Source organism: Mauremys mutica, chromosome 3 (genome assembly GCF_020497125.1).
Source record: "Mauremys mutica isolate MM-2020 ecotype Southern chromosome 3, ASM2049712v1, whole genome shotgun sequence".
In the NCBI taxonomy this organism is placed as follows: domain Eukaryota; kingdom Metazoa; phylum Chordata; order Testudines; family Geoemydidae; genus Mauremys; species Mauremys mutica.
The window spans coordinates 108523117-108546117 of record NC_059074.1 but is presented as its reverse complement, the minus strand read 5'-3'; the positions used below and the strand labels follow the sequence as shown (position 1 = coordinate 108546117).

The following is a 23001-nucleotide window of genomic DNA, read 5'->3' as shown; positions in this document are numbered from 1 at the left end:
TAATTTAAAGCTATGGCCAACACAGAGCATATTTCCTGAATTAGGTTGTGCTCAAATAAAAATTCAGAAATAAATGATAACTTGGCACTAAGTCTGGTTCCAATAGTGCATATTTTTTCATGAAAAATGTATTGGTTTAATTTTTTTTTTACAATTCAAACAGCTCTAGTCAGCACAATAAAGCACTTTTCCAGACATTTATTCAGATGTTCACAGTCTATGTCATGCCTTCACAGTTCTAGTTTACAGTGGGAGAGGGGGGTTATCAAGCTGGGTTAATCAGAACTGGAGAGAATTCACAAGATGAGTGAGATTTTAAATGCCTCTTTGAAACACAATGCAAAATCCTTCCCCTAAAGTGGGAGATTCTTTAACAAGGGCCTAAATTAAACACTGCTCCAAAACCAGTCAGTCTTTTCCCAAATGAGACTCTACAGAACTCAGTTCCAGGGAGCAAGGTGGGCAGGCCTAAGGTTTAATTTTCCTTAAGTGACAACATTTATAAATAATGAGAGGTAAATTTCTTTTGTTCTCTGGAACTTTTCATAATGCACCATCCAATCTCTATGCACCCGCTGTGCTGGTAATCATATTATATGTAAGAGCAGGTCTGTCTCAAATCAACTGCGCTTGGAACAGGGCAACAAAGTCCTGGCCCCGGATGGTGCAGGGGTGTGAGGACTCCCGCTGGGAATGTGGGCTCTGGAGTGGGGCCAGGGATGAGGGGCTCAAATTCCATCAATTTATATAGCAATTGAAGGCAAATAGCACCAGGCTGGGTCGTTAAATCAGTGAGTGTGTGCACTACAAATGTCACACTGCCCACTCATCCTGGGTTCCCTCAGAGACACTAATGTAGGGCCTCCTTTCAGCTGCCCTCCAAGCCTCCTTTCCTTGCCCTGCAAGCCTGGAAAAAAAAAATCAATCAGAAATTATTCTCGTAACCTCCTTGTCCTCCAGTGCCCCGCCCTTGCTAAACATTGCATTAAACTGCGTCCAGCAGCCTAGGTGGGTGCAATAGCAGGAAGCAGCCCTGCCTGCCGCGGGCTGTCATCTGACTGCTCTCGCGTGAGACATTCAACCACCCCCAGCCAACGACTGCTGCTCTCTCAAGTCGCAGGCTGCACCCTCCCGTTGGTAGCTATGCTGCTGCTGCTGCTCTCGCTGCTCCTTTCCCCGCAGGGATGCAGTGCGCGCTATGATCCTACCTGGGAGTCTCTGGATTCCAGACCACTTCCGACCTGGTTTGATGAAGTCAAGTTTGGCATCTTCATCCACTGGGGCGTGTTCTCCGTGCCCAGCTTCGGCAGTGAGTGGTTCTGGTGAGGCTTCCATGCGTTTGACTCTCAGCTCTTCACTTCCTCCCTTATGCTTCTTTAACCTCCCCTTGCTCTTTCTATCGATAGAGCAGCCTGTTGTTCTTTCTTCCTTCCTTCCCTAATGAAGCTGCCCCCTGTAGTAAACAACCTTTCACTCTCCCTTCCCTCCCTGCCTCCCTCCCCAGTGCATGTGGTAATTATTCCCTGGTCTCTTAGCAGTAAAATCTGGCAAAACATGATTTTTCTGAAGGCTGCAGGGGATGGGTTTAAACAGCACTTTACTACTTAATTTTTCTGGACAAAGAATAAAGATGATGTCTTGACTGTCTGTGATACCAAGTACAATTTAAGAGAATATTCTTAGTACAGTGTAAAATATTCTTGGCTGAAATGCCATCTCCAGATTGAGAGTGTTAATGCTGCCTTTTCTCTTAACTCTTGAAAGTACTCATGCATCTGATTTAGCACAAAAGGGCTCCATCTCAAATATAAATGTACCAAAAATAGAAAAAGAAGGCTTTGACCATGATACAGATCCTTCCAAAAGAGAGGTTATGGTTGAAATGTGATTGCAAAAAATCACTTTTCCTTCCTAGTATATTAACCATACAGATCCATCCACTGGCAAAACTATTCTCCTATTGTGTAATATTTCCAAATCCTCAGTTACACTTTCAATGCCAGTTGTCCTCAAACTTTTATATGTGGAACTTTATTTATGGGCTGGGCACTCTGTGCAGTCATTTGGAACATAATGAAGTTGTATAGGCTGTAAATGAGGGCAGAATTTCCCCTAATATAGACATTATCATCTTGTAAACCCCTTCTCTCTTCAATCCTGACTGCAGACCTTCCTATGATAACTACAGTGCTTGATTACACAAAAAAGAAATGTTAAGGAAGTACAAGATTAAAATATCAGAGAGGTAGCCGTGTTAGTCTGGTTCTGTAAAAGCAGCAAAGAATCCCGTGGCACCTTATAGACTAACAGACGTTTTGCAGCATGAGCTTTCGTGGGTGAATACCCACTTCGTCGGATGCATCCGACGAAGTGGGTATTCACCCACGAAAGCTCATGCTGCAAAACGTCTGTTAGTCTATAAGGTGCCACGGGATTCTTTGCTGCTTTTACAGTTGCATCCGACGAAGTGGGTATTCACCCACGAAAGCTCATGCTGCAAAACGTCTGTTAGTTTATAAGGTGCCACAAGATTAAAATAAACTCACTTTAATGCAATGGATGAGGCTGCTTGGTTTATGTCCCCCCATTTTGTATTCGAGCTGTTATTAGCCATGTACCAGATTTTACTCTTACATAGGTGTAAATGTGGAGTAACTATTAACTGTAAATAGCATTTACACCTGTGGTTTACCCTCATTTACCCCGTTATTACAGCCTTTTGTTTGTTAGTACCAACTTTCTTCCTTGGCCTGCAGTTGCTCCCACTTCTCTGATCTCAGCAGATCACTTTTCAGTTTGTTTCTTTTCTAATTTCAGTTCTGTAAATTTTAATGTCATTAGTGATTTGTGCATGGCAAAGAAGACGCGAAGGGAAGGTGGGGTCAAGTTCCTTAGACACTAAAATGTCTTGAGATTGCAACTATTTTTCCACAGGAAGATTTCTGGGCCTTTTCATGCAGTTTTTTTCCCCACAAGGGGCCAGGTTCTGTTCTCACTTATGCCCATGTTAATTTGGGGTAACTTTATCGATATCAGCAGAGATACTCTGGATTTACGCAAGTATTGCTGAGATCAGACTCTGATCCTCAATTTGGGATTTAAACAATTTTTTAAAAAATTCAGTTTGTTTTCCTACCCAATTTTCAATTATCAGTGTATGTCTAAGCTTACCAGAAGGTCTTTGCTGCTCTTCCTCACTCTCTGAAACCTAATGACTGTAACCCCACAAACCCTTACGACTGGCCATAGCATTTCTACTATGCCCATAGACGGGGAACTGTTTATGTAGTAAGCAGTATTGTTGTAGCCATATCACTCCCAGGATATTAGAGACAAGGTGCATGAGGTAATATATTTTATTGGCCTAACTTCTGTTGGTTAAAGAGACAAGATTAAGAGCTACACAGAGCTTATTTCTTTGACCAATATAAGTTGGTTCAATAAAAGATATTTCACCCACCTTTTTTTCTCTATGGTCAGGGCTAATCCACAGGGCTGGTGCTGGACATTTTGCCAGACTAGGAATTCCCTCCTGTAATTGGGCTGGCATCCACCTCTCTGTTTGATACATGCCTGCAATCCCTCAGCTTTGCACAGAGAAGCACTCCCCTGGCTGTTGTTTTTTTTGGGCAGGTCTTCAGTGACTCAGCCCTCCATACGAGTCACACATACTGTGCCCCATTCTGTGGTATACAGTCCCTAGTTCTTGCTCATGGCCCCATAGCACAAGGGCATCCTTCCCAGAGGCACTACCTTCTTTAACAGACCAAGAGTGGTCCATCTCAGTACCCTCAGTTGGTGTCCTTTTAGTAGCCCTTGTCTGGGCACAGTCTTCAACCAGACCAGCAGGCTCCATCATGGTACCCTCACCTGGTCTGGTGAACTTCTGGGCTTGGTCCCCTGGGCTCAGCCTGCCCTCACTGATCTGGTCACAGTCCTGCTGCTCTCCCAGCCAGGCACCTACTTCTCCCTCTGTAAGCTCCAGGCAGCAACTGACTACGCTGCTGCTTCTTTTTATATGGCCCTTTTGCCCCTGGATTGGTCACTTCAGCAGCCCCTCTGATTGGCAGTTCCTCTAAAACCACTCTAGGCTGCTGGGAGGACGTCTCCTCTGCTCTTTTCTGGAATGGAGTATAGCAGGGCTGTGAGGCTTCTAGACCTAGTTCACCCTGTCACACCTCCTCATACCTGTGTTGGTGGGAGGGGACAGCCACACTGGAGTCATGCTTCTGTCTATGTAGCAATTTTTCGCTGCTGCTGATGTGGGGTAGGGGCCATCCTTAAAGAAGCAAAACTCCCTAAAAACTAGACTTGAGGGTGGGGGTAGGTGGAGTAGTGAGATGGCTGTCATGCCAAGTAGCTACTGCAAAGTGGTGGTGCCCTTAAACAGGCAGAAGCAAAAAAGCTGCGGTGGTATGGCTGCTCTTACTCTTCTACAGGGGGTGCACGCTTAAAGAAGTCCATAGCTGTGCTAGCCCAGACTAGGGATGTTCCTACAAAACTGGCACCCAACGTAGCTGCCTACATCCCACACCAGCCCTGTATGCCTGGTTGTAAGTTTTCAGCATTTGGCCCCTAAATAAGACTTTATTTTCCCCACTCCCATCAAATTTTATCTGGTGTACAACACAGCTCAGTAGGAAACACTGGGAGTCCCTCAAATGAAGTCCTGGAGAGTAAAATAGATCAGGGTGACTCCAAATATCAAGGCTATTATTGCCTGAAGCAGTTTTATTTTATTTCCAGTGTCCTTCCACAGTATGTTTGTGTCACTGTGCACTGCCCTTTAGAATGGTAAAACAGGAATTTATTATTTTAATTGTATATATTTTTAAAGTGTCATTGGATATTTTTATTGTGTATTTGGAAGGTGGTACTGGCAGAAGGAAAAGAGACAGCCCTATGTAAAATTTATGGAGACAAATTACCCTCCTGGCTTCAGTTATGAAGATTTTGGCCCTTTGTTTACAGCTGAGTTTTTTGATGCCAACCAGTGGGCAGATATTCTGAAGGCTTCTGGTGCAAAATATGTTGTCTTGACTTCAAAACACCATGAAGGTAAATAGAATGAGCACAAGTGCTGGCAATTGTTGCAGTTCATGGTTCATTTCTTCTAGCAGAACAAAAACCCAGGTGAAGCTATCTTGTCCAGCTGGCTAGATGCTAAAAACCTGGCAAGAATAAAAGTGGTATTTGTCAGCCCATATCCCCTATAAAAGGCTGGAACATTGGTAGAAGGAAGAATTTGTTATCACATTATTCCTTCTGCTATAGGTTGCAATGACTGAAGTTAAGAGTGTTGCAGAGCTTCCTACAACAGCCACAGAAGTTGTTAATGTCTGACGGTTGTGTAATTTAGCTCTAGGCTTTTTATTGCTTAATAAACCACAAGAGTAAATTGTGTTCTGTTTCATATAGAACATTACTGTGTGCAGAGAGTTTGTTAGCTCTGTACATTTCTCCAAGAAAGGTACAATATGCTTTTGGGAGTCGGTTGCAGATTTTGAAATATGCACAATTATATTTCAACATTAGTAGCCTGATTTCTATTATTACTGTTGCAGCTAGAAGCCCAAATCAAGATCAGGTCTCTGTGATACTAGGTGCTATACATACCCAAAGTAAGGGTCAATCCCTAGCCCAAAAAGTGTACAGTCTAAATGGACAATGTAGACATAGGCGGTATTATCATCGCCACCATTTTACCACCATTTATCATCACCATTTGGAAGACTGACACACAGAGATTTAAGTGACTTTCCCAAGGTCACACAGGAAGTCTGCGGCAAAGCAGGGAACCGCTCCAGACTGCCAGAGCTTTGGTCTTGTGCAATCACCACAAGATTGTACTTTTGCCCTTTGTACTCTTTTCATCTTCCTCCTTTTGATAAATCCTATCAAGCTTCCCAATACCACATCTTGGCAGGTCCACAGAGGTAGCAATTAGTATCGGAATGCCAGATACACTCTGGCCCAAAATCTAAGACTGTTAAGCAGCGTGGTAGGCTTGCATCAGTTCTTAGGAGAAGAAAAATCTCAGTGATATTATCAAAGCAATGGCCTACTGTTCCACTCCATCAGGTCTGTTGAACACAGTCATTAGTCCAGAACTTGTTTTTAAGAGCGAGTTGTGGTGTGGGCACAGGACTGGCAACCAGTAAATCCAGCTCTGACACATGGGCTGAAACCCTGGGCTCACTGAAGTTAAGAGCAAAACTCCCATTCATAGCAGCTTGAATTTCAGGCAGCATCTTTTATGTCCTTGAGCAAGTACATTAACCTGTTTGTCTTGTTAAAATGGGGATAATGATATTGACCCAGTTCCCAGAAGTGCCGTGAAGCTGTTAGATAAAGTTTGTAAAGCTCTTTGAAGATGAAAGTCTAGCCTTTCTGGCCTTGGTCTATTCTGGTTTAGGCTTATCTGAAATGCAGCAGTATTGAACATGTCTACACTGGGTTGCTGTGTTATAAATCCAGATACCTGAAAAGTTAAAGCCACTGGTACTTAGTTTAAAGGCTACTTTAGATTTTCCCTCTGCCCAGATAAATTTATTGAGTGCTTGATTAAGCTTTTGAATATGTCAGGGAGCATTTCGTAAGATATAACAACCAATAGAGCAGAAGAGTCTTTGAATGCAAATGATAGAGGGGAGAGTTTTTAAGTCACTGAATATGTCAAATATTTTCCCATTCTTGGATGTTTATCAAGATGATATATTTGATGCATCCAAGCAATCATCAAGATGCCCCCAAAAAGTGACAGTGTTTATATCCTGTTTACAAGGAAAATCTGTGTGGAATGAACACTTACTATGAGGAAAGAATAATTGTCTGCTTAGTGCAGAAACTGAGAGTTGTGTTATTTGTGGTTCTTTATATAACAATTTTAAGCAACATCTTGATATTGGATTCTTCTAAAAGAAGGAATATTATGGTGATACATAACTAGAGATTTCAGTAATAGGGCAAGCAGAAGTGGGGAGAGCCTACTTCCTCTTCCAGGGGAGCTGCAATCAGCATGTGTGTTTGACTAATATCATAATATATATAAGAATATGCTTACAGTGCTTTTTATCCTCTTTTTATCCTTCAACTTTCTCTTTCTAGGCTTTACTTTGTGGGGGTCAAAATACTCTTGGAACTGGAATGCTGTCAATGTAGGACCAAAACGGGACATTGTGGCTGAACTAGCAACATCTATTAGAAAGAGGACTGATTTGCACTTTGGGCTGTATCACTCTCTCTTTGAATGGTTCAATCCTCTCTTCCTTTATGATGTCTCCAATGCATTCAAGACAAGAGAGTTTCCAACTGCCAAATCATTGCCTGAGCTCTATGAGATTGTGACGAAATACCAACCAGAGATCCTCTGGTCTGATGGGAATGGTAACGCACCAGATACTTACTGGAACAGCACTGGGTTTTTAGCTTGGCTGTATAACGACAGGTATCTTGTTTTTATCATATATTTAGCCCTTAAACTGGAACTTTGGCCAGTCTATAACTTCTGTCTCATTTTCCATATATTGTGTGGGATCCATTGTTTCACTTAATGGGCACTTAACCATGTCATCTCCCACTTAATTCCCCTGCAATATAAGGGATCAAGTCAGGGAAGAGTATTCCCTTTAACAACCAAATTATTGGACACGGCTGAAAAACTGTGAACATTTTCATGAAAAATGTCAAGCAGGTCCACAAGTTGTTCCATTAACATGGTCTGGCCATTCTATCTATTTTTATTCTCCTGTAAGTAACAGTCATCTACCATGATGGCAAGTAGGGTGGTTTTGAATATGTTAAGAATATGATCAGGACGCTTTCTTCACAGACCGTGCCTTTGACACTGCACATAAGGCACAGTGTATATTGAAGGATCTGTACTGCAATCTATTTCCATGGCAGACCGTCGGAGGCGTGCCTGAGTAAGGAGTGCTGAAGCGGGTCCCTTTGCTACTCTCATTCTGTGTAAGACCTCAGAGACAGAAATCTCAGTCCAGATTTCTTACCCATTTGCTTTATGTAAAGAGCAGGGGCGGCTCCAGGCCCCAGCACGCCAAGTGTGTGCTTGGGGCGGCATGTTGCGGGGGGGGCGCTCTGCCGGTGGCCGGGAGGGCGGCAGGCAGGGTGCCTTCAGCGGCATGCCTGCGGAGGGTCCGCTGGTCCCGCGGCTTTGGTGGACCTCCCGCAGGCGTGCCTGCAGATGGTCCGCTGGTCCCACCGAAGCCGCGGGACCGGCGAGCAGCAGAGCGCCCCCCGTGGCATGACGCCGTGCTTGGGGCAGCGAAATGTCTAGAGCCGCCCCTGGTAAAGAGGAAAATTAGGAATACAGAAGACATCTTGAATGTGAATTTCTGGGGAAAAGAGCTGACAGTCTAAATAATTAAAAATCATACCCGTTTGTTTAAAATGTCTGTAATTTCAGCCCAGTTCGGGATACAGTTGTAACAAATGATCGTTGGGGAGTTGGCAGCATTTGTAAACATGGTGGATACTACACCTGCAGCGACCGCTATAATCCAGGACACCTTTTGCCTCATAAGTGGGAGAACTGTATGACCATAGACAAATGGTCATGGGGTTATAGGAGGAATGCGCAGCTAAGTGATTACCTCACGATTGAAGAACTGATAAAGGTACAGTAAGACAGAGATATGGTATACAACATCTGGCCATTACTTCTGATTATTATAGTTCACCGATGTAATGGTAAGAAATAACTTATGTGATCTCTTGATGATCATTTCCTTTGATTATATTATCAAACTAAGTTCAGTAATGGCTCTATCTTAACTATGGTTTGATTCTCCTCTCTCTTACACCAGTTTGACTTCAGTGGAATTACTTGTGATTTACACATGTATAAGCAAGATGAGGATCAGGCCCATAAATTCCACTTAGTTACTTTTATTGCACTTCCTCTTCTTTCTGTCTTTAAGGTTCTCTCTGCTTCTACACTATGGTGACAAATATGAAGTAATAAGAAGCCATGGATATTTAGTATTCTTCTAAGAATTTTATGAAAATTACACACTTTAAATGTTTGTGGCATTTAAATACAAAAGAGTCATTATTGTTTCTGTAGTTTTCTACTCATATCTCCCAGAATATTCTGCCAGCAACACTCGGGGAACCAATCCTGCTGCCACTGAAGTCAATGGCAAAACACGCATTAAATTCCATAGAAGTGGATGGGTTTTATGTCTGTTGAATCCCTGTTTACGCAGCATATAGCTAATTGTTTCCAAAAAAAGAGTCTACATTCATGCAACGCAAAGAGTGATACTCTACATTTAAATGTTGCTATTTCATAAATACAAAAGGATAAAAGTTTTCTGAAGACGGGATAGAAATATGAATGTGTCTTATAGACTGGTGGAAATAGCAATCCAAGTCTGAATTCGCTACATCTGACCCAGATTTGAAGGCTGGTCCATGTGGAGGAATTTGGGTTTGTCCGTCCCTCTTCTTTCAGGGGACATCTTTTCTTATTTCATCCTCAACAACACCTTATGAGTTTGACAACAGCCAGTGCTGAGAACAGATTGCTGACTCATCCAAAGAACCCAAATACACTTCTGCCTCCACCCGCACCCTTCATTGCCCTCTGGAGTTCAAAGGGTGCTCCCAAACTTACTACTTGTACACATTTAGAGACAAGCCATCAGATCAACTAGAAACTTTAATCTCTGAGGAGTAGTCACAACGCAGTGAAATTTGCAGTTGTTGTAACACTCAATTATTTTGTGTGTGTGATTAGTTTGATATTATCACATAACCCAAATCTAGCTTTTGTTTGATGGCTGGACTTTGCAGTCTAATAGCTGGGTTAGAGTTAACAGCTACCAGTCTAACAGCTGAGTTACATTTTTATCTTAGGTATAGGTCTAACATGTAATTTCTTACAAATTTTTTAATCAGTTAGAATGCAAGATGGAACTAACCTTAAGTATAATGCAAGCTATCAGTGTCCACTAGTTTAAAAAAATCTGCTGGTATAGATATAAAAATATGAAGGTGGCCTTTTCTGAGGCATGAAAGAAAAACCAAGGTAAACCATTATAAGAGCTATCAGTACTTGCCAGGTAGAAGGAAATGAGATGTTGCCCTCAGCAGTCAGCTACAAAATAGCAACTTTATGGTTGTAGCTTTTTCGCTCTTCCCAATGTAAAGGGCCAGTTGCCAGAAAAGCATGCTAAGAAAGGTTCCAATAGAAGTGTGACCACAGACTAGGGATTTCAGTGACAATTAGTTAATCACAAAGGAAGTAGGTCCTAGGGAATGGGTTGAATTTCTGCTGGCTAATTCTAACTTCTCCCACAGGTAATTCTGTAAAATTTGTGATAATAAAATTGATGTTTCCATCCTTCCAGTTCAAGACTTCCAAATGAACCTACAAAGTCATTTAATTGGTGTATTAACAACTAAGTCCTTCTACGGGTTAAGTAATTTGATGTACAGTATGTCAAAAAAAACATTATGTCCAAGAAAGAAACAAACATTCATACAGCTGTACGTACATATTGTACCTTGTATACTCACATTTGGAGGAGATCCTGTAGTTTTTAAACACTTTAATGCCTGCTGAAGTCAATGAGAATGTTACCTAATATGACAGTAGGGAATTATTTCAGAGTGCATGGGCACCAGGTGTTCATCAATCTCTGGTGTGAGAGAAATGCTAAAGGCTTTAGTATATTTGGTTGTTTCAGGAATGACTTCCTTGTTACTTTGCATCCGTTTTTTTTAAGGTGTTTTATTTTCCCCCAAAGCAATCCAATCTTATACTTACATTTTTAAATTAAAATACTTTGTCTGTTCATGGAAGTTGGATATGCAGATAATTGTGATTTAAAACAAATTAGTAAGGTAAGGTAGGATCCTGATCCTGCAACTGGTTCTTGGCAGGTGGACCCCTGCACCTGCATGGTGCCTCATTGAGTTCAAGGGGGATTTGTGCAGACACAGGAGGTCTACCCACCTGAAATCAGTTGCAGGAACGAGGTCTTAGTGTGTAGGCTCTCTTCTAATAGTTTAGGTGCTGCAGTTTACTTTAAACTCCTGTATTATATACAAGATAGTTCTGAAAAGAAATGAAAAGTATTTATCTGTAGAAACCAAAGATATTTGTTTAATTTTATTTTATTCTGCAGTACACGCAGGTTTTTTTTTTAGTGTAACTAAAGAAGTAAGATTGTGTGTGTGCATGTGCGCGTGCGCGTGTGTCAGGGGCTCTTCACAGTATCCAACTACAATCCCAGACTCTGACCACCATTTCAGAATATCTGGATGTTTACAGTATAAAACGACTATCAGTCATCATTAGGGTTCAGAATCAACCCCCCACTTAAACAAATGGGGAGCAGATAACTCATAGTGCAGACAGACTGAAAAAATGCAGAGTTAATCAGGCATCACAGAGTGAGATCACATTTGGAAGGTTTTCTTGAGCCATGAGAGCTAAAAATGTTACATTTTTAATGGAAGTTTAAATTTTGTAGAAACTATCGGAACCACTAACATACTACTTTGCATATTGCAGTGTCAAATACTGATTCAGCCCCTTCAACTCATATGTCTGGAGCAGAGTACAGTACTAAGCTTTGGTAAGAACACCAAACAATGTGTATGCCTTCACTGGCTATAATCTTAACATTCTGACTTTTCTAAATGTTTCAGCAACTCGTAGAAACAGTATCATGTGGGGGAAATCTCCTGATGAACATTGGGCCCACCCATGATGGTCGCATTGATGTTATATTCCAAGAACGCCTAAGGCAGATGGGTGACTGGCTGAGAGTCAATGGAGAAGCCATTTATGGAACTAAACCATGGAGAAATCAGAATGACACTGTCACACCAGGAGTGTGGTAAGACTAGTGAAACAATATGCAGAAAATATAACTATTGAGACCCTTTTGTGAAATTGTCCAATTTCTAGTGGACAAGTATTCACAATAAAGAAACCAGTACCTTAATCTGTATGCTATTTGGCTGTCTCAGGTAGGTGCCTAAAGGAAGAATATATATATATACTGGACATTAGTGAAGTTGGTACATCCTAATGATTAGGGGAAAAAAAACTGGGAGACGAGAGTGTATGCTTCCAATGCAGACTGAAACAAAGGCTCGATGTGTATCTTTGGCCTATTTATGCCTCTTAGTCAAAGTAGCAGAAAAACTAAAGCAGGAGCTAGGAATTGCTGTAGAATATTGATTGATACAATATAAAACTGCTTATAAGAAATAAATCAATATCACTATCATGAGAAGGACAGACACGTTAAGGCACTTTTTTAAAATTAGCCACTTTTTAAATGGCCCTTAGAAAGAATGCCCCACAATAATAGCTTACAAAGCTGGAATTTGTTTTTTTAAAAAATCCTAGAAAACAAATCTGATCAATAGTAGGGTGGACATGACCCCTGTCAAATTGAGTATTATGGATAGATTATTTGGTAAAATAATGGTAATATCATTTCTGGTGAAATCACCCATCAAATGTACCCCTTTCTAATCTCTGGACCCTTCTCTATTCCTTAGCTTGTGTGCCTTTGCTGTGCCAGTAATCCAAAACCATCTCTCATCTGCATTTTGGCCCTACTGCTTTGCCTTCCCTCGTGTGCTGTTCTGTACTCCTGTGCCCAGCATTGGCTATTAAATATAAATATCACGTCTAGAAACAATAAAAAGCTGGAAGTAAAACTCATGAGAAACATTAATATGTAAGAAGAGAGAGAGAGAAGTGTTACAAATATTTGCACGATTGTTTGGTAGAGAATAAATTATACTTGGAAAAAAGATCTGCTGGAATCCAAACTTTTTTTAATAGTAGTTTGGCAGGGCGAGGACTGCATTGCTGTAGTTCTGATGTAAACAGTTCTTGTGGTGTTTGTGACCCTAATTGCCATCAACTTTTAAAATTCCTTTTCCAGTTCTGAAATCTTTACATGTACATTACTCTCAAATGTGTAGATAATTACAAGAAAAACTGACATAAATTATATGACTCTCCATTTCCAACCAGGTACACATTCAAACCTAAAGAAGAAACAGTCTATGCCATTTTCCTTAATTGGCCAATTTCAGGGACTCTGGTACTTGGTGACCCGAAAACCATCATTGGAGAGACACAAGTAAGTGACCACTGTCTCTTTTGCTACTTCTGTCAGCTTTAACACATTGTCTATGAATAAATAAAGGAACATATTCATAAGATAGGTCAGAAAATATCTGAAAAATGTGCAGTCAACCCTGAACATTTTTGTTTTCAAATAATGCATACCTGTCACCTGTGGTGATATGTAAAAACAGAATAGAATATGTTGGGGAAAAAAGGGAAAATTCTGTCTTACCTATTAACTTTCAGTATAGGACCCTCCACGTCAGACTTCATAGTAGGGCGTTCTCTTGCTCCGTGCCAACTGGGGGCCGAGCAGATCTTTGCTCTAAGCCTGGGCTTAGGACCACCTCTTAGGAAGAACTCGGCAGGATGATAGCTTCCAAAGCTGAAAAATGCTAACTATATGAAAGTGTAAAAGTGCTGTTCAACTCAAACCTCCCACAGCAGAGCCTTGACATGAAATTTAGAGATTTCCTGGAAGAATACCCACTTGCCTTTCACACTACTCAACAAGCAAGCAATAGGCAGACACGCCTCTCCAGCAAACTTAATGCAGTTCTCCATCGGAAGGGTCTGGCAGTCTGACCTGGAGGTTCCGAGAATGCAAATGCATAGTAAGACAGAATTGTCTCTGTCTGAGGACATGTCTTCACTACCAGGAGATCAATGCTGCTGCAATCAATGCAGTGGGTGTCGATTTAGCGGATCTAGTGAAGACCTGCTAAATCGACAACAGAGTGCTCTCCTGCTCCTTGAGAAGAGTAAGGTAAGTCGACCATAGAGCGTTTCCCATCGACGAAGCACAGTGAAGACACCAGGATACGTCGACCTAAGCTGGAGTAGTGTAACTTAGGTTGACTTACGCTGGTAGTGAAGACAAGCCCAGTTCCCTCCATGTCAGACAGCCTTCACAGTGGCATGCAAAAAGCAGTAAGTCATCCCTTGGGAGGGTGGAGGATTCAGTTTATTCACGTAGAATTGTAAAGGAATTTAAGGGTTACCCCATTTAGTAACAGTCTTCTACCAAATGCTGCCTCAGCCTGGGTGAGAATGTCGACTCTACAGTGCTTGAGAGTGTGGATGGATGACTGTGTAGGAATCCCACACACCTCCTCATAAGATGTGTGTGACCTCTGCCTACAAATGTATTCCGGGTTTGTTTTGTTTTTTTGGTGTCCTTCCTCTGAAGGATCAGAGACTGTCACGGTTGGAGCTGGGACACTGTTGGGGTGGGTCATTGCGCCGAGGTGGCCCTGAGTATTCTCTTTCTCAGGTGCTGGGCTGGCTGGTTGTTGCTCGCATGCTCAGGGTCTAATCAATCACCAGATGTGGGGTTAGGAAGGAATTTCCCCCCAGGTTAGATTGGCAGTGATCTTGGGGTTTTTTTTACCTTCCTCTGCAGCATGTGGGTGTGCATCACTTGCCAAGATTATCTGAGTATATGTCAATTAATGCCCTGCCTTTCCCCTCAGTATCCCAGCTGATGGGTTAGACTGCACTGGATGTTAGTTTAAGCTTGGTCCCTTTTGCACTGTTCTGTGTGTATTGGGAGTTTGAGAGGAGATTCCATTCACATCTAAAGCAGGTCTGAGAACCAAGACCTGAGTGCTAAGGAGAAGGTGAGTGTTATCACCATGGCCTGTTCCCTTTTACTCTCAGAACCTGTGTATTCGACACTTAGTTTGGACCAGGCTGAGGTGTAAATTAAGTATCTGTGTGGACCCTGTTGCTGCGCACAAAAAGTTCCCTAGTGTCTTTAATCTACTCCCATTAAATCGGGGTAGATCCAGCTCACTATGGAACTTTTAGTGCCTGGCAGCAAGGTCCACCCAGACACTTAATGTGCAGCAGGCTCGTGTGACATAGATTTACACCCTCAGTGGCTGAGGGAGGAATGGCATAAAGGAGGCCTACTTCTGTCATAAGGGAGCGTCTCTGACTCAGGTAATCTCTCTTAGTTTTTTTCAAATTGGTCATGGATGCAAATAGGTTCATCAATAGGCTTCCAAGCAGGCTGGTGATGCCCTGAGCAGTTAGATGGTCTAGAGTATGTTCCCTTGGTTTTAAGGGTGTCTTGCTGAGCCAGTCTACCCCGACTTGCCTTCTTAGTGAAGAACCCCGAAAAACATAAGAATGGGAGTGTAAGGGCAGGTGGTAATTCCTCCATCTCCAACAGATGTGTTATACCCTCTTGTGAATAGCTTTTTGGCTGTTTGCACCACTCTAGCCTAATGTGACTTTCCTCTTGACGTGCCCAATTTTTGACCAACTCTGTTCCCACTTCAGTACACTTCCCCCATCATGACACCTTGGTATATAAATAGGGGTACTTGTGTGTGTGTCTCTCTCTCTCTCTCACACACACACACACCCCTACTTTAGCACAAATTACAGTTGGCAACTGAATTACATTATCATGGCACTGAAGAATTTGGCCTGCGCTCTTCAGATGAAAGGCAAGGAATGGGGAGACTTTAAAATAAATAGCTCATTCTTAGTTTTGCATTCTTAATCAGTAGTAGTAGCAGCATGATGGTAATGCCTAGAGGCCCCTACTAATACTGGAGCTTTAATGTGCTAGGCTTTGTAAAAACATAGTAAGAGAGATGTGCAGTCAATCCTGAACATTTTTGTTTTCAAATAATGTATACCTGTCACCTGTGGTGATATATAAAAACAATGCCATATGTAAAAACAAAGCCAGTGCTTTGACACAAGACCCTCCTTCCTTTCTTAATATTAATACTCCTCATGACTTCAGCTGCTCACACTGCAATGTCAAAATTTCAGAGGAAGTGTAGTGAAACATAGACAAATAGGAAGTTATTTCAAAGACTTGTTCAAAGAACACTATAGTATTTTTTTTTTTTACATTTTTTAATCTGCCAAAATTTTACTTACTGTTAACAGTGTGTGTAATGGAAGTGTCAGTTGTACTAAATCAAACAATTACTCCTGATTTACAGCAGAGTAAATTGAGACTAGATTTTATACCACCCTAAGTACTATGTTCAATAGTATAATTTCTATATAGCTACTTAAGTGATTTTCCCCCCTCCTCCCAAATCCTGCTTTCTAATATGCTTTTTAAATGAAGCAATAATGTATTAAAAAATCATTGATTTTTCCTGAGCTGAGCAGAATGGTTATTTCTATTACAATAAAGTACAATTCAGTTTAAAAGTAGATTCCAGAATATCTTATCTTTTAAAAAAACAAAAACTCCTGCTTCCCCTAAAATACCCATGTTGGCATCGGACTTCTTCCTATAGGCAAAAAGTAGTGCAAGTTTCTTAAACTGTTAACTAACTTTCCAAAAGTGTAACATTGCAGTATGTTTGAAACCTCTTCACCTTTGTGCACATGTTCTGCTTAATCATCTGAATATTGCTTGTGTATAGTCACTTTGCTCTATTTTTGTGGTAGTATTTATTAAAAAAATGTAAACTACACTATAATTTATAAGACAATGATTTGGTTTGTATTGTGAAACCTGGCCCTTTACATAGGGAGCTAGTGTCTCAAAATCCTTTTACCATAGTCTGGCCCAAATCATAGGACACAGCATCATTACATTTGCCATCTTATTTGTATGAACACCTTAGAAGCATGTTTAGAACCTTTGGACATCCCCTGACCATTCATGTGGCTGGCACAGTGGTGCCTACAGTTAATCCGTTATGTTAAAAGACCTGTTAACTAGTGGAAAAATATATGCATGTAATCATTGGGACAACAGTCACTTTGAATAGACTGCAATTTGAATCTTTGGGACAACAGTCACTTTGAATAGACTTCATTTAAATTTTTTTTTTCAGGTGAAGCTGATTGGACATAAAGGACAATTGAAGTGGGTTTCACTGGGAGAAAAGGGAATGACAGTGGCTGTACCTCAGCTAACCCTTAATCAGTTACCTTGTCAGTGGGGCTGGACTCTGCAACTGACTAATGTAAAGTGAATGATACAAATGGAGACTTCAGTTGCTGTTTCTTAACACACATTATTGAGAACACTTCACATTTCTAACTGGATTATATATACACTATATTGAACTCTCCATGTACAGCTGAAATTGGGATCGATGGAGCAGATTTAATGCAGACAAATGCTGTTCCAGATTCAGCGGAATGATTCGGCTCTTTCACATCCAGCATTTAACCTCTTTGATTTGAAAGACTGGTTAGCTTTAAGTGGTGGGGTGGATTTGTAAGATTACATTGGACCTTGTTGAAGCAGAATATTAGATTTCTGATCTACTGGTTTCAATTCATCTCTTCAAAAAGCTTGTACACTGACCCATGGTGCATCTACCTCAAGCAGCCCACACCAACAGGAGCAAGGTTGTGAATATAGCCAAATTCTGCAGTGATAAGTTGATCAAAAAGCGGGTGTAGAGGGCAAGGGTTAGTTATACATCAGCCTTTTTGAAGTTATTTTTGTGTACTTTTTAAAACCAGAAGTTTATTTTTTTCTAATGGAAATATTTCAGTTGTTTCCTCTCTCTCTCTTTTCCACTGAAAAAAAGAAAATAGCTAAAAAATAAAATTGATAACAGTTTTGAAAAAGTTTGTTATTGAAAAAAGGCCATTTTTCATTAAAAATTTCACATGAAAAAATTCTACCAGCTGTGGTAGTAAATCATGAATAAGGCACTTTCAGCCACATTAGAAATACAGTGAGGGCATGGCTACACTTGCAGATGTAGAGCGCTGTGAGTTAAAGCCGCTTTCGGAGAGTGCAGCAGGGAAAGCGCTGCCATCTGTCCCCACTGACAGCTGCAAGTGCACTGGCATGGCCACATTTGCGGCACTTGCAGCGGCATTGGGAGCAGTGCATTATGGGCAGCTATCCCATAATGGCACTGTGGCTTGTGGGAAGAGGGTATGGAGTGCGGGGCATTCTGGGTCCTGTCCCAACACCCCGTGATGCATCAGTTCGCATCCCAGCAATCCCTTTACTTCCGTCCACATTTGGTGCCAACTTTCAACATTTTTTGTACTGCCCACTCTGTCTTCCCTTTCAGTCTTTTGGGAATGGAGCCCGAACTGCTGAGGCGTATGCTAACGAGTCTTGCCAGCACATCATGTTTGGCAGTCGAGTTATTCCTTAGGCTCCAAAGTGACAGTCAGAGCTCCAACGAGGATATCTACTCAAGTAACGCATATGACGCGAGTTTGCTTGTGGCATTCACGGACATGTTCACCACCGTGGAACACCACTTTTGAGCTCGGGAATCAAGCACTGAGTGGTGGGATCACATCGTCATGCAAGTCTGGGATGACAAGCAGTGGCTGCAGAACTTTCGGATGAGAAAAGCCACTTTCATGGGACTGTGTGAGGCGCTCACCCCCACCCTGAGGCACAAAGACACGAGCTTGAGAGCTGCCCTGACGGTGGAGAAGCAGGTGGTTATTGCAATCTGGAAGCTGGCAACTCCAGACAGCTACCCATCGGTTGCTAAACAGTTTGGAGTGGAAGAGTCGACTGTTGGAATCATGTTGATGCAAGTTTGCAGGGCCATTAATCACATCCTGCTCAGAAGAACCGTGACACTAGGTAACATGCATGACATTGTGGCTGGCTTTGCATAAATGGGTTTCCCTAACTGCAAAGGGGTGATAGATGGGACGCATACTTCAATTCTGACACCAGCCCACCTAGCCTCTGAGTACATTAATCGGAAGTGCTATTTCTTGATGGTTCTCCAGGCGCTTGTGGATCACTGACCTTAACACAGGCTGGCCCAGAAAGGTGCATGACGCACACATCTTTCAGAACACTGGCCTGTTCAGGAACCTGCCAGCTGGGACTTTTTTCCCCAGACGAGAAGATCACCGTAGGAGAAGTCGAAATGCCCATTGTGATCCTTGGAGACCCCGCTGACCCTTTAATGCTGTGGCTCATGAAACCCTACACAGGGAGCCATGACAGCAGCAAGGAGTAGTTCAACAACAGGCTGAGCTGGTGCACATAGCCCACGGGAGCCCCAAAATGGTGAGTAAGCACACAGTCAAGTGTGACTGATAGTACAGCTTGAAACAGTCCTCTGGGTTTCTGTGCCTAAAAGGAGAGCCAACAGCGGCAGGGAGCCCCTATACTGAACACTGTCCCCACATTTTCCACAGGAGTTCATCCTGGAAGATATCTCGCTGCTGGGAGCAAGGGAGAGTCTTCTACTGCAATGCGGCTTCTGCCCTGGCCCATATGCAGCTTGCCTGTGTGCAGCACTGGTCCCCCTGCCCCTCAGTTAGCCTGACTGGGACAAGGACCACAGTGGCTCTCCCAAGAAACCTGCGCAAGTGCATTGCCGAAATTCTGGATGAGACCTTTGAAGAGATCACTGAGGCCGATTACTGTGATGTGAGAGAGCACATCAATGCCCTATTCCACATCTAGGCATGCATGCAGCCCTAACCCTCCTCGCCCCAAGAGCCCGCAACGAATAACTTCCTTCCCAAAATAAAAGCTGCTTAGTGGGAACCTCCTCTGGTGTTTGTCCTTCCCCAAGCACCAGCTGGCACGACTGGCTACCTTCCTCCTGGCTTGAGAACAGCTCCTGGCTGCAGGTATCTAGGGATTCTGGGGTGTCTTCTTCTGCCTCACACCCTCGCTCCCGCTTTGCTGCTCCTCCTGCCTTGTTGCACTGGGCTCTGAAGTGTCCATTGTGGTCCCTGGAGTGGAGGTGGGGTCGCCCCCAAATATCATGTCCAGCTCTTTTAAGAAACGGCTGGGTGCAGAGGCAGCACTGGAGCGGCGGTTTGCCTTGTGGGCTTTATGGTAGGCATTCCACAGCTCCTTCACTTTAACCCTGCACTGCAATGCATCCCGGTCATGTCCTTTGATATCTGCCCTAAGGTATAGTAATTCCTACGGCTGTAGTGCAGCTGGGACTGGACAGCTTCCTCCCCGCAAACACTGATGAGGTCCAGCAACTTGCCATTGTTCCATACTGGGGCTTGCCTGGTGTGTGGAGGCATGGTCACCTGGAAAGATTCACTTAGTGCACTCCACACCTGGCTGAGCAAACAGGAAGGGATTTTTCAAAATTCCCAGAGAATTTAAAGGGTGGGTCTGACGGTTGGTCACCTGAGGGCAGGGCAGTAGAGTTCAAAGTGATGACCAGCGTGGCTAGAACAGGCATTGTGAGACACTTCTGGAGGCCCATCAGAGCGCACTATAGGACCAGGGCTTCCACACTGGCGCCCTCCAGCGGGGGTGCAGCAAATGTTATTCCTCTCGCCGAGGTGGAGTACCAGCAGCTGTGGCCGCGGAGTCAGAGCACTCTACGTGCCTTGCCACTGTGGATTGGTAGTGAGCTAGTGTGCCCGGGGCTCCTTTATTGCACTGTTACTTGCAAGTGTAGCCAAGGCCTGAGTCTAGCAGAATCTCCACTATGCTGCAGGTTATTGCTATGAGGAGTATGGCTAATTTTTAAGCGTTATGGAGAACTTGTGCAACACATCCTTTCACTATGAAAGGCACGCCTAGTGAAGGATATACAATAGAGCAGAAAAGATGTTTCTAGAAATATCTGGACCTCTGCTGCCTTCTAGGCGCAGGGCTGTCCTTTCAGCAGCATTGAGTCCCCCCAATAATCACTTTCAACTCACTTTGAGTATTTAGCAGTTCCAGGTTTAGCCAAATGTTGCTCTAAATAGCACTTGTGGGAGGACGCCATTTAAAAGTCATTATAATCCTCCCTTTCTCCTATGGCATGGGCTGTCCATTTATGATGCCCTTTATCTCTTCCTCAATACCCACTTAACCAAATGGATGTAGAGATTTGTGTTTCAGTGAGTAGGCCATGTGCAACTGTGACAACAAAAAGGCCCAACTGGCCAATCAAAATTGATCTTTGGGTACTCAGTATCTGCTGTCCTATTCTTAACAGGACAGTGGTACTGAACATGGTATAAGTGCCTAGGCAGAATTCTAAATCAAGGAAGAGATTAACTAGGCTGTTCTCACAGCCTTCAGAAGAGTCAAAGTCCACTACAACTTGTTTTGTCAAAGACATCTGTAAAGAAACTTCAGTGCCACATTTCATTTCTAGAGAGCTAGGGAAGTTAGGACAGTAGTAGCTTCTATCTTACTGCAGAAATACTCATTATCTATATTCCATTGTATATCCTACCCTGGGCAGAAATCCTGCAAAGAGTTACGCACATCCATAGCGTTACATACTGAGTAGTTGCACTAATTTTTAATAGCAGTACTCACAACATATAAAATTAAGCACATGCATAAGTCTTTTCAAGATCAGGGCTTTAGTCTGACTGGCTGCAAGTAACATTAGACTAGGAAAAGCATGTAGGTGTAAGTATTTCAAGCAGCTCCCATAGGTGAGGAATTTAACACAAAATCTTAACTAAATTTCACATGTAAAATTATCTACTCTGTAAAATTTAGGAGATTGTGAATAGGAGCAGGCCTGAATTACAAAATCTGCACTTCTGCTATAGTGATGGGCATATTAAAAGTCTGAGTGGGGAATTGATGTTATACATCTGTGCTGTGTGGTTCATTTAGCTATTCTTAGAATCAGTAGGGTTGCTGTAGTTTCTCTTATTTATGCTGATTGGGTTTTTAAATAAGTGCGTGTGGACTTATACCGTATTTTTCTGTGTATAAGACTATACTTTTTCCTAAAATCCTTAGACTAAAAATTGAGGGTAGTCTTATACACGGAAGTAAGCCCCCTGTTCCCTGCCTTCTGACCCCCCCAACCCCTATCCACCCCCCCACCCCTGAACTCCCCTGCCCTCTCTCCAACACCCCCTCCCTGCCCCCTTCCGGCGAAGCGGGACCGGGGAAGCGGGGCTGGGCGGCCGTGGACGGGGACCTGGAGCCGGGCAGCCAAAGAAGCGGGGACGGGTAAGCAGGGCCGGGCGGCCAGGGAAGCGGGACCGGGTAAGCGGGGCCGGGCGGGCGGCCGGCAAAGCGGGGCCGGGTAAGCGGGGCCGGGCGGGCGGCCGGCAAAGCGGGGCCGGGTAAGCGGGGCCGGGCGGGCGGCCGGCGAAGCGGGGCCGGGTAAGCGGGGCCGGGCGGGCGGCCGGCGAAGTGGGGCCGGGGAAGCGGGGACGGGCGGGCGGCCGGCGAAGCGGGGACGGGACGCGGGGCGCCGGGCGGCCGGGGACGCGGGGCTGGGGAGCGGGCGGCTGGGGACACGGTGGGTCGGGGACGCGGGGAGCCGGGGCCGGGGGGCTGGCGGCTGGGGACGCGGGGATGGGCGGCCGGGGAGCGGGCGGCTGGGGACGCGGGGAGCTGGGCGGCTGGGGCTGGGGAGCCGGGGACGCGGGGAGCCGGGGACGCGGGGCAGGAGCCGGGCGGCCGGGGACGCGGGGCCAGGGCAGGAGTCGCGCGGCCGGGGACGCGGGGCCAGGGCAGGAGTCGCGCGGCCGGGGACGCGGGGCCAGGGCAGGAGCCGGGCAGGGCCGCCGCCGGAGACCAGCCGGGGCGCATGGCCCTCCTCGGCCCCTCTACCCCTACCTCGGCGTTCTCTTCCTGTGCCTGAGCGGCAAAGTCGGGGGGGGGGGGGGGGACAGCTGAAGCGCGGCTGGAGCGGCAAAGAAAACAAAACAAAACAAAAAACCTGAATTTGGGGTTAGAAAAGTTGGGGGCGTCTTATACATGGGGGCGTCTTATACACGGAAAAATATGGTAAATCCATATGTACATGAAAATTGCTCTCCAGTAGTCCCACTAGGCCAAAGAGTTATATTTTTCTAGTCTTTGCAAGTTTCTGCAGGAAACTAATGAAAATGAATGCAAGACTACTATAATATAGAGAAATTTATTTTGATATATGTAAAGTTTAAAATGGTAGTCTATTTAGGTATAGACATTCTTTTATGTTGGTAAAGTTATTGCACACAAA

At 43.8% G+C, this 23001-nt stretch overlaps 1 protein-coding gene across 1 annotated transcript; it reads left to right on the top strand.

Moving 5' to 3' along the window:
- The first annotated feature begins 829 nt into the window (after positions 1-829).
- FUCA2 (alpha-L-fucosidase 2) lies at positions 830-17693 on the top strand. The gene is made up of 7 exons (XM_045008407.1): positions 830-1322; positions 4871-5058; positions 7108-7447; positions 8426-8636; positions 11680-11870; positions 13028-13136; positions 16942-17693. The coding sequence occupies exons 1-7, from the start codon at positions 1144-1146 to the stop codon at positions 17080-17082; spliced, it is 1359 nt and encodes a 452-aa protein (XP_044864342.1). The 5' UTR covers positions 830-1143; the 3' UTR covers positions 17083-17693.
- The last annotated feature ends 5308 nt before the right edge of the window (positions 17694-23001 follow it).